At 37.9% G+C, this 13,250-nt stretch overlaps 1 protein-coding gene across 1 annotated transcript in view; it reads left to right on the top strand.

Moving 5' to 3' along the window:
- Positions 1 to 13,250, top strand: part of LOC122791429 (doublecortin domain-containing protein 1-like) — a 798,716-nt gene that overhangs the window by 360,951 nt on the left and 424,515 nt on the right. Inside the window, exon 3 of the mRNA XM_044059171.1 lies at positions 11,718 to 11,908. Within this exon, the coding sequence (XP_043915106.1) occupies positions 11,718 to 11,908 (191 nt within the window). The remainder of the gene's footprint in view (positions 1 to 11,717; positions 11,909 to 13,250) is intronic.

Here is a 13,250-nt window from a genome sequence, read left to right as displayed (position 1 = left end):
ATTTAGGTTCCCCTCTGTGCCACTCCATGATGAGGAGCCTATGCCATCACCCAGGCTGGCTTGGGGCTGCTGTGGACCAAGTAGATTATGTTACGACTGCTGTAGGGGGTCAGTGGCAGCTCCTACTGATTGTTCCATGACTGATCCTTTAATAAAAATGAAAATATGAAAACAAATAAAATGAAACAACAAAGCAATATAATTAAAAGAAGAGTCTGACAGAATAAGAGAACAGGATACAACAGGAATGGTCAGTATGATATTGTACACCTTATTTACACAGGATGTAGAAGGCGAAAAAAAAACAGTCAGCAGGGCAGTATTTAACTCAACAGTGGGAAACTCTAGTGACCTGACTGGGGATAACACCAGGAGATATGAATGGTTATGTCATGATTACCAACGCCAGGAGATATGAATGGCTGTATCATGGTTACCAGTCTGTTGGACTGTGGCACACTGTGCTGATGGAAGCAAGTTTGTTCACAACAGACAAGGAAACAAGGAAGAAATAAACAAACTGTACAAGTGATGCAAATACATTAAAAACATACCTGTCTTTCAGGCACAAACGAAATGGGCAATGGTAAAGTCTTAAAATAATAAAAAAGATGTGTGCTGTGGCAAGCTGGCAGGAATATAGCTCTGGTAGCAATGCAGGACACTTAACCGACCACCTGAAAAGTTGGGCCTGCCTCCTCAGTCAGACAAGCCAATTTCCCACATCACACTTGGGCAACTCTGCAGTCCATGGCTACCTCCCCACCCATACAGTCTAAGAAGGAATCAGTACTGCTAAACTAAATCAAGGATATACCTTTTGAGCCTGAAGAGCAGAGTCAGTTCAGCCAGGTATTCTAAATGTATGTGTTATGATACTGAAGCTTTAACATTAACAGTGTAACTTAATAGTTCTCAGCATGTTCATAATACTGGCTGTTTGAGCCTTGTCCCCCCCCTCCAGCTTGTGCAGTAATCCTAACCGTCCACTAGATAGTATACACTTAATTCAGATCCTTCCTATTCTCTGTGATTAAAAATAACCCTCGAGCAGCCCTTTCAGTGCTGTTTGCCTTATTTTTGTATCACTTGAGCCCCACCTGTTTATTTGCATCTCTATAGATTCTTTTTCATTGCCAATGTAGCTCCTTACTCTAATCCATGCACAAACTGGCTACTAATAAGCAAGTTAATGTGAAGGCACACACCCAACCTTAATAAACTTTGCTTTCTCATCTCTCCTTCACTTTACAGGTAGAGTTTGTATTATCACACACCCCTCTCTGAGGTCTTCACTGATAGTTTTCCACTGCTTGTCTGTCTGGTTTCTGTACACTCCATTCGCCCTGCAGGCTCACTCCGCTCCCAATTCCCTCCTACACAGTGGTCCTACCTTTATACTTACCTAACTCCTCCCACATCCATTTTCATCCAATCACCCAACCCCCTCCAGCATTGTAATATGCTCCAATTTCCTAACCTCTCCCTTGCTCAGACACACTATACTCCCCCGCCTCCAGTAATCACTAACAAGTGTCCCTTCCCCACCTACTTACTTCCTGTCTCCAACCATTCTCCCCAACTCTCTCTCATTATTCCCACTGCCCACACTCCTACCTTAGCCTACTAATCTCTACCACCCCATCTCACATTTACTTCTACACATCTGTCATTGTACATCATGCTCCATTTCCCCACCTGTTTACTCACTTCAGCCTTCCTCATATCCCTCCTTTGTCCCCTTCTATTCCTTACTATCCTCCCTGGCTCCTCACTACTGCATATAACTTCCTCTCAAACAATCGCCCCTCATTCCTTCTCCTCCATACAACTCTCTTCTATAAAATTAAGCTCCCTCCAGTACCTCTCTCTGCTAACCCACTTCACTTCACCAGCAATAGTAGACCTTTCCTCAACTACACTCCTAACTTACCCTCCCCATTGAACTTGATTACCCATCTTTTACATCTAGTCTGTCTCTCTATTTCTGGTGCCATCCATCCCAATCCAGGTCCCACTGTCTCCACCAACATCTGCTCCTCTACATCACCACAATCATCCTCCCCCCAAAATATCCATCTAGCTACAATAAATACCCAAAGTACTTGTAATAAAATACTCAACTTACATGCCTGGGTGTCACATAACCATCCCAACATATTACCTTTCTCAGAAACCTGGTTCAAACCTCATATCAAAGATACTAAAATTTTTCCCCTTGACTACCAAATCATGCAGAATGACAGACCTAGTAAGAAAGGAGGAGGGGTAGCCATAATTTATTCCTCTTGTCTAACAGTCATACCATACATTAACCCCATTCCTAAATTTTCTCCTGCTGAACTATCTATAGTCTTCCTAAAAATCAACAAACCTAAATCTTTATGTATAGCTGCCATCTACATTCCCCCTGGTGATAACATTCCTATCTTTGAAGACATTTTCTCATGGTTCTGTTCCAACAGGAAAAAGGAAACATTCATCTTTGGCGACGTAAACATAAACTGGGCCACCAGCAAAGACAGCTCCTCTTGCACTACACTAGATTGGATCTTAGGAACTCATCCCAAACTAATCTCAAACAGAAGAATTATACCTGATCCCCTTAGCAACCACCTACCAGCCTATGCCCTCTTCTGTCCAAATACGACATCAATACATTCAGTCTCGTAATCACACCAACTTTAATCCACAGACATTTTCCGACTGTCTGAAAAAAATTAATTGGGCCCCCCTAAAGACTCTGCCTCTGGACAGTGCAACTAATTACTTCAACAAAACTTTCCTAGACTTACTAAACAGCCTAGCCCCTCTTAGAACAAAAATAATAAAAGCCAAAACCATTCCCTGGCTATCTAAAGAAACCAGAAAACTAATGCATCTCAAAGACAAATGTTGGAAGCAGTACCCAAAAAATAAGTTAACAAACTCTCTAATCAAATTCAAACAACTCTGCAACTCACTGAAGAAACTAACTAAAGACAGTAAGACTTATTACTCCAAACTCCAATCAGAACATAATTCTAACCCCAAAATGTTCTGGAATTGCATTTCCTCCCTTCTAAACCCTGGTAGAAAAGACAATCCATGTCCTAACCCAAACTTGCCAGACCATGAAATTGCATCTTATTTCAACACCTTCTTTGTTGACTGTATAGCGAAACTAACCATAAACTTTCCAATCTTGTCTCCTTCTATTAGTTCCCCTTCCACTGCTTTTCCTCTAACACTCCACCTTTCAGTCTTAAAGCTATGCCTACGAGCAACATAAAACATTCCTCCTTAAACTAAAGCCTTGCTCCTATGCTCCTGATAATCTGCCGCCATCCTTTCTTAAGATAGCTACAGACAGTATTGCCATTCCCATTTCCATTTTCTGTCAACAGGTCCATCCAAGAAGCCTGTGTCCCCTCACTCTGGAATAAAGCATTTGCCACCCCTCTCCACAAAGGTGGCAATAACATAGACACTACTAACTTCCATCCTATAACTATTCTCTCACCTCGTTCTAAAATTCTTGAAATGTGCATTCATCACCAACTCTTGCCATGCCTAACACACAGTCATCTTCTTACCCCAACACAATATGGTTTCAGGCCTGGCCACAGCACTGCCACTGCTCTACTGTCCTTCCTTGACACCATTAATTGTTCTTGTGACTCTGGAAAAATCATATCCAGTCTTTACTTAGATCTCTTCAAAGCCTTTGACACTGTCTCACATCCTCTACTCTTATCTCAACTTTCCTCTCTCAATTGCTGTCCTTCCTCCATAGCCTGGTTTACAAGCTATCTCTCCAATAGACAACAAGCTTCTAAATGGAAAAAAATTCCACTTCATTCTTTCTCAACAATCCCTACGGCGTCCCCCAAGGCTCTATTCTGGGCCTCTTACTTTTCAATATTTTCATTAATAACTTTCACAAATCCATAGATAATGCTACACTTATCCAGTATGTTGATGATTCCACAATCATCTTTACAGCAAACGCTCCCACCAAACTCCTTTAAAAAACCCAAACAACCTTCTTCAATACTGAAACTTGGGTGCTAAAAAAACATCCTGCTCACAACGCTAACAAAACAAAAACATGATATTCTCTCCTTTGAGAAATTTCACCATAGACAAAAGCTCCTTTAAAATAAAAAGCCACAATAACACTCTAATTGATATTGTACCTCACACCAAATCCACGTCCAAAATAATATAAAAAACCCCACCAAGAACTAGGTCTGCTGTACAGACAAAATCATTATCTAACCAATTTGCCCAGATGTACTCTAGCCTCCTCCTACCTGCTTCTCTCTCTTATGTATGGTGCCCCTCTACTTACTCATTTCCAACTTGGCCTAAAAAAACAAACTGAAAGCCTGCTGTAACAAAGTCTGTAAATTTGCTAGAGGGTCCAAATACTTCACCCATCACTGCCATTTCCTCTACTCCCTAAACTGGCTTGAGCTTCCTAATTTCCTGAAATTCCTACAACTCAGCACTACTCACAAAGTCATATTCCAACCCTCCATTTTCCCCTCTCCTTCATCTGTCTTAACCCCTTACCTCCCCAGTTGTACTCTTAGATCTGAAAACCAAAACCTCCTTAAAAATCTATAAACCCCTTTACCCATCTGGCCATTTACGTCTATCACACTCTTTAGCTAAACTATGGAATTCTCCCCCCACCCTCCACTGTACTCACAACCACTCTAATTTCAAATATCTCCTCCATTCTTACCTTACCTCAAACTGGGACTGTTCCTGCTCCCTTCTCACCTAAATTACACTGTCGTCTTTTTCAAACCTCCCTTCAGTCTCATCTACTATCACCTCTGATCACTAACATTATTATTAGAACAAACACTAAACTTGTATAAACACTTTATGACTTGTACCTTTTTAATTATATTATCTGTATTACTTTTGACTTTATCTATATTTTAACATTTGTGTTTTCTAAATGTATACTCCCTGATTTTGTAATCGTATTTTAAATTGTATATTTATGCTTTTGTATACTGTATATTCCATACTTTACTTATATTTATTCTGTTAACTGCTTTTGGAGCTTTTCTCCCCGGGTCTCCACTGAAAATGGGTTCTGCTTGGCCCAGTGGACTTCCCCAGTCATCAAACTGGAAATAAATAAATAAATAAATAAATTTCCTCTCTGCTGAAAAACATAAAAGCAAATTAATGAGCAAAACATATCCATAACAGTAGAAAGACCCTTTACCTTTTCTTTAAGACATACTTAACAATTAATCAGCTTGAAATGAAAGCTTACTGTAATATTAAAGCTCACTGTCTCCTTAACCTGTTCTTCGTATTGGCAGGGAAGTTCTGTATGGTACCTCTTCAAATCATAATACAAACATACAATAATAAGATAGAATGCATGTTGTACAACCCCCACTACTATAGTAATGTTGACCTCTGCACAATTCAAACAGCTTATGAAGACATATTAGGATTGCTAGAAATGTTGCATGATATAAAACTGATGGAGAACAAATTGCATGAGTTCTTCACAGTCACACTTCCTATAATACCAATAATTTTTTGGTATTCCTAAGCCACACAAAAATATTAATACCCCTCCCCCCCCATAGACCAGTTGTTGCAAGTGGAGAAGCCATCACCAAGCCCGTTATTTATCTAGTTGTCACAGTCAACCCCCTGGCAGATAACTTAAAGTCATTTGTATTGAGCACTCTTGACTTCTTTGAAAAAAATAAGGATATCAGTGCTCAACAAGACACTCTTTTATTTGTAATTGATGTGGAGGAACTGTATACGGTTTTACCCCACCACTATTATATCAAAGCAGTAGAGGAAGCACTCCTGATAAATACATGTACTCTGCATGGAGAAATTGAAAATAAACACAAAACATCTACAGACTCATAAACACAAAATGTCTACAGACTCTTCTTAGCAACAACTACTTAATTTTTAACAACAAATACTACTGACAGGCAACATGATTTTAAGTGGAGGGGGGCAGTCATGGCCCCCAGCCAGGCCGGTACAGCATTTGATAAGTGTGAAACAGAAAAAGTTTGCAACTTTGAATTTCTACAGAACATTTCATGTTACCTTTGCTTTTGCTGATGATATATTCAGCATCTGGCCAGGAAATGAAAACAAATTTTACAAATACATTCAAGAAATCTATGGACTTTCTTAAATTCACAAGAAACCACAGCAAGAATAAAGTGAATTTCCTGGACCTGACCATCAGTAAAAGGGGACATGATGGGTCGCTCATCAATAACCTTTATAGGAAGCCAGCAGGTGTCAATATGCTCCTTCTTGCAAACAGTATACAACCTGAGATCACCAAATGAAATGTAATTACATCCCATGTAACTGAATGACTTTATTTTTAACATCAACAACCTAGAAAGAGACTTTTTAGTTCAAAGGTATGAAGGAAGAATGCTGGATTTGATGCTATACCCTATCAAAGAAAAGAACATTTAGGGAAATCCTTCAGCATTTGGAATTAACAGACTACAACTAGGTTACAGAAACTTATACAAAGACCCCAAAGATGAAAAAAAGGAAATGCAGAATGGCTATCACTTTCACCCTAGACCACATAGCCATCTACAACATCATGAAATAAAACTGTGATATCATTGACAATAACAAACAAATTGTTAAAAGATCCAGGACCGATTTTGATTTTCAAAAAGAGCAGAAGTGTCAGGAACTTTTTAGACTCCAACAAAGATTGCAATGACCTATCTGCATATGTGCCCTTCAAATGTGGAAGTCAGAACTACTCATTCTGAGAATATGTGAGTGATATAGATCATTTTACATGTACTAGGGCAAAGAAAGTATAATACAGCAAGTTAATAGATGATTGTAATGCAGATATGATGGTGTATAGGGCACAGTGCTTGAAATGCAATGTATTCCACATGGGCAAGACTGCACACATATTGTAAATACAAATTTCCCAGCACTTTTCAGACATTAGACATAAAGTCAGCAGAAATGGTTTAGTTAAACATAACATGGAGATGAACAATCACTCCAAATGTAGATTTGACATGCTGGACAGACTTGTAAGAAAACCCCTGAATGCCAACCAGAATGCACTCCTGGTAAAGAATGAACCTGTATGACAGATAAGGCTAAATGCATATAATAAACCAGGCTTAAATTATGGATACTGTATTAAGAGCATACTTCAATTCCATAAACTCAACCACAGAATGTTTTACTAAAATCCATTCAGCCCTACTTTCTTCAACCACAGAACATTTTATTAAAATGTATTCAGCGCTATCTTCTGTGCATACAAATACATCACTTAACAATCACCTGATCAGCCCATGCTTTCACACATCCTGCCCCTAACAGAATCCCCACCTGGCTCTCGGTCAGCCATCACTTAATCTCCAGATGAGTCAGTTACTGAGAGAACAAGCATTTTATTCCTTTCTGCATGCTTTTCCACAAGACAGTACCACCAAGGGAGACCAGCACCATACTGAGAGGATCAGAATACAGCTCTACTGCTGTATTATTATGGAGAACTCTGAAGCATCATCTCTGACCTCCATTTGCAGGCAAGGTACAATATAGTTAATGGAAACACCCACTAGATGGAAGCCTGGACCAGCTGGCCCTGGCACCATTGTATATGGGATTTGCTATTACAGGAACATGCCCCCAGAAGACACATGGCACCTAGTCAGTGCAGATTTGTGCATGCCACAACTTAAAACCTACCACAGGTCATACAACATTAAAGATCTAAACACACAGATTAAAATAAACAGTGGTCACTGTGCATAACTTCGGACAGGAGGTACCATTATAAAATAGCTACATAAAAGTGGGCTGCATACATAAGGTGATTCTTATTTGCTGTTCCCAGGAAGACAATGAACACAGTAAAATACCTCATAGAAGTGGGCTAGACAGAGAGATAGTCTTGCAGACTGTCTTCTGCAGAGATGAATAGGGTCTGCAGACATCTTGATAAATTCTTCCTCTTAGACAAGAGGCAGATAAAACAACAACCCCCCCCCCCCCCACACACACTTCCTTAGACTCTATAACTGTGTCAATTATGTTAATATTTTGCTTTTACTTGATTTTTGTAACCATGTGTTTTTATCTTCAGTAATCTGAAGAAGCTTCCCCCTTGGAAACAAAAGCAAAGCTAGGACTTTTAAATTACTTTTATTTCTTCCCTGGATAAGATCTAATCTCTAGATAGTGGAGTTGCAACAAATCTGGACATTTTCATATTTAACTCCTTCAGCAACAGTGAGAACAGTAAACCAAAAATAAAATAAAAATGAAAAATAAAAACAATCTCTTTATGTCTAATGGGTAAGCAGGCACTGCTAAGGACATTTTAACTGTGGTATCTGTACATATATTAACATTTTTATTCAATGTGTTTTTCTGCTTGTAAATAAAATGCTTCATGTAAAGGGGTTAACAGTAATACTACAATCACAACAGTCTCCATATTATAATAAGGGAGCTTCTTCTCCTCCAGCCTGAAGCTCATTTTTATAACCAATTCAGAATTCCCGTCCCATCAACCAATCATGCAAGGTAGCCTGGTCCACTCCGTCTTTTTCAGGAAATCAATAAAGCCTGACAGGGTATGTGTTATTGTGTAAATAACTCCTGCCCAGGGGAGTTCTGAGGCCTGGTGCCACAGGCAGAAGGCTTCTACAACCGTGTAAGGGTGTTATTTATACAATAACACACACTTAGAGAATGGGTTATCAGATAAATTGTTTTGTATTTTTTTTAATTATATATATATATATATATATATATATATATATATATATATATTGATGTAAAATAGTTCCTCTGCCTAATGTTTCAAACTTGATGTAGTATATTAACTGTTGTTAAAAGAAGTACTTTACATCCAAAATACAAGTTTGATTAAGTATTTAATGTCTACATACACTCTCTCTCTCTGACACACCCACAAACACACATACAAGTACCTTCAAAAGCACAAGATTGCACTCAATAGTGTCAACCATTAAAAGTTTCATACCTCCATACCTCTCAGCTGTCCAGATTTTCACAGAATGTCCATATTTTTTGCCTCATTTTTTGGTCTGTCCCTCATAAAGTATGGGGTTTGCTGGGAAATCACTGGTGCTGAAGTCACAAAATAATGAATTATATATGAGTTTCATATTTTAATATCTTCCAGAAACTGCATTTTAACATAAATCCAGTTACTACAGCAACTTTCTAATTGCATAATAGCAATATTTAAAATATGTCCCTATTTTTGAGCCTTTGCCCTACATTACTTTAGACATTATCTGGATTTCTTGAGCTAAGAGGTTTTGAGGTATGCATACCTGTTAATTTTAAATAACTTGCATCCACTGCTCATGTGATCTATCTCTTTCTCTGTCTCATACAGACACAGACACACACACACACACACACACACACACACACACACACACACACACACACACACACACACACACACACACACACACACACTTTCATGCATGCAAGTGTGACATCCGGTTAATATCTTACCAGCTGCTACCAATATGTTGTTGTTGTTGTTTGTCTTTTGTCTTTTCCCGGTTAGGGGTCACCACAGCGGAACTCCGGTCTGCTAATGATTGGCAGTAGATTTTCATGAACGCCGAGGTGCCAGCTCAACGTTCAACCTTCAATGAAGGCATGCTTATTTACGCATGTCTTTCGAACGCCCACCCAACTGCAGGGAGGACATGTAGACTCCACAAAGAAGGAACTCCCCGCACTCTAGCCGAGAATCAAATGGGAGAACCTTTTGCTGTGAGGCAACAATGCTACTGCTCCACCACTGTGGACATCTTAAAACCCTGGCCAGTAATTAAGGAGTCTCAGTCCTCACCACTGACTCCAGAGTGTCATGGAAAACCCTAGAGCACAGAGCACATGAGTAAAATTCCACAATTTCCTTTAAGAGCACAAGAGGAGCACACTCTATTTCCTGGGACTTGATTGTATTCCTCTGTCCAACCCAAATGTAATCCCTTATGCATTTCAGAGCAATGTGTTCCAGTTTAAGACCTCTGACTCACTAACATTCAAAATAAATTTAACTCTCACACACTCTAATACTTATGGGAAGCCTGACATAGATTTCCAGCTGTGCCCCCCCCCCTAATACAAATGGTAAATGCTGCCACCAGAGTCTACATGCCCTTCAAAGGGTGATCAAAGCATGATCAATTATTAAAAATTAAATATCAAAATAAATGATAGCTGTGATCAGAAGCAGCCAGGCATTCAAGGTGACCTGGGGAGTATCAGACAGATATAAGCATTCTCTAATCTCTAAAGAAGACACTGATTGTCCAGCCATAATTTAAAGTAATGAAAAACATTTAATAAATAAAATGATTACAAGAATATAAATCAATACTTTTCAATAAACACCAGAATTCAATCACCAGAAATCTAAAATTAAACTATAGGATAGAAGTCCATCATCTTAGAAAAACTCTATCTAAATGACTAAATGTTCCTAATCTAACTAGAGAATACTGTCCCTAATCTAATCTAAAACATAACAGCAATGCAAAAGCAGGCTTACAGTTTTTGGTAAGTCCTTTTTCTTTAGTATCCACTGCACAGCACTGTAACTGACTACAACTCTTAACTGACCACCCTTCAACTGACTTCAGAAGTCTCTTTTAAAGTCCAGTTTAACAGTCTCAACTGTCTCATTTTAAAAATAACTGCTGTTTGGAAAAGTTCTTTTTCCTGTTAATCATCTGCTCAAATAATCACATAGCTACCATGAACATTCTAATGATATCACTTACTGATCAGCTGATTCTCTATAGACAGTTTGTACTTTAGAATCTTCCTCACAAAGATGTGCAATTAAGAAATGCATCAAAACACTGGCAGATTCTTTAAACATTTTGTATAAACAGGGAAACGCTCAACATTTTAAAAACTTATTTACATTTTCACAATTACACATGCTGGCATATAATACAAGTTAATCTGAGAATATACACAAATCTCCTGCCAGCCGTGTTAACACAGATGATAGTGTTTTCATTTTCTTCATGGCAAGTACCAAACACTCACAGACAAAGACAAAAACATACACACACTTTCATGCACACAAATACCCAAACACTCGTACATGCAGGCAGAAACATAAACACACACATACACACTTTTCTATTTTCTTTTTTAATTATATGCTTGTTTTCATTTTGCACTCACTAAACAGCAAAAGCGCTGCTTAGTGAGTGTAAAATCTCACTCTCACTTTCAAGTCCACATACATACACACATATAGACACACACTTTTCAAAATTTTGTTTAATTTTACACTCGTGAATCAAAACAGTTTTACCATCTGACCTTTTAGGGAATTAGTTGGTGTAATTTATTGCATAAAATATAGGTTACCATTTTTATCCATTACCAGTAATAATGTTTGACTTGGTTTCACATCATGTGGAGCTATGACAGCTTTATTTTTTGAAAGTGATGTAATATGCTGTTTGTAATTAAAGCATGTTTCCACAGAATTATAATGTCTTCAATAGGTGCACCACTATGAGAATGGGTGACTCGTTATACAAAAAAGTCACTTGAAAGATTTATTTCCTGCACAGAGCTCAAATGAAAGTTATCTTCTGCTTATTGTATTTCATTCCTTAATTAATTTTTTTTTCTTAACACAGATAATGGAAAAGAAGAAGAGACCCGCAAGTGCCAGTACAAATAGCAGTAGAACATCTGCGATGACAGGAGGCGGCAGAGCATCCACTTCTTTATCTCTGCGTTCACAGCACAGTAGCCTTGAAGATATCCTAGTGAAAGAATATATGGACAAAATCAGCAGGCCATCTTCCTCAGCTTCTGTGTTGTCAAGGTAAGTGCCTGAAAGGAAAAACAAATAAAATGAATTAAAAATGCATCTAATAGAACTAACCATCTCAAGTAATGCAATGAAAAGGCAGTAAATGATATCAGCAGTAGTGATGGAATGACAAACACAAAGAAATAACCTCTGCAATTACAATGTATAAGATTCTTGACACTCTGTTAAACCTGTTTTTACATTTAGAATTGGATAATGTAATTCCACTTCAAGAAAAAGTTCATTTTACACTCCATGGTATGTCTATGGAATAAACTTCCTTTACAAATAGGACAATGCAATACATTATCTATGTGTAAATGATCATTGGATACACAAATGGGTCAAATGGTTTATTTTTTTAATCATAAGTCTGTGTTCTGTTTGGCCTTGTGGCCCATATGTAGTAGTTGTGAACTATGAAAGTATGTTGCTGTTACAGACTTATAAATAAAAAATAATTTCTTAATAAGTACCATATGCTAATAATAGTCTGTGACACAGTTTTCTGTTCAGGCAATACTTTCTGTTGTAGGCAGCCATAAAAGGAAGACGTTCCTAATATGATTTTACTTCATTCACTCCACCACCAGGCTTTCTCTGTCTTATTGAAAATATAAGCTCAGAACCAAAAACATATTTTGCAGGGTATGTTGATGTTTCATTGACTGAAATCTAACACTATTCAAATGAGTCCTTCATATTTTTATGCCCCTTTGGGAAATCATTTTGCCTTATTGTACTAAACTGTTACTGTTCTGACAAAATGATGCCTATAATATCTGCTCCTCTGTCAGTACTCTGTGTTCTAAAAGCATCTGTAATTGTTTGATCACACCTCACTTCTACATCTGTAATTGTTTTAATCATATCTCACTTCTAGCTCTGCACTTTATTTGAAGTAGTGTTCTATGAACATATCAACAGAAAGTGTAGCTGAAAGTTATGTCCAACATTTAGAACTTGATTCTTTCTTATAAGCAATCATTTTTCGGTATTGTTCAGTGATCCTTAATAGGGCTACTTAGATGTGCAGCCCTAAGGAATGACCTACACATGTTTGCATGTTATCTGAACTTAACCAGATGTGAAGCCAAAAAAGTCAATCTTTGCTGAACATAACAAACTTATAAAAAAGAAACTAGAAAGGTGGCTTCCAAGAAATATTTGTCAAAATTAAGCAATTTCCTCATCAATGGTCAGAATTTATCATAATTAAATTCATTTCAAGAATATAGCAATATATTTATTTACATTTGTTTACTGGGAAAATCTGATTGACAATTAAAACCCCTTTCCAAGGGAGGGGCCCTACTATTAAAAGCAAAATGTTTCTACCTGTATATAAGAACTA

Source organism: Protopterus annectens, chromosome 17.part0, assembly GCF_019279795.1.
Source record: "Protopterus annectens isolate FY-2018-M chromosome 17.part0, PAN1.0, whole genome shotgun sequence".
NCBI lineage: Eukaryota > Metazoa > Chordata > Ceratodontiformes > Protopteridae > Protopterus > Protopterus annectens.
The sequence above is the reverse complement of the archived record's forward strand: the minus strand, read 5'-3'. Positions and strand labels throughout refer to the sequence as shown.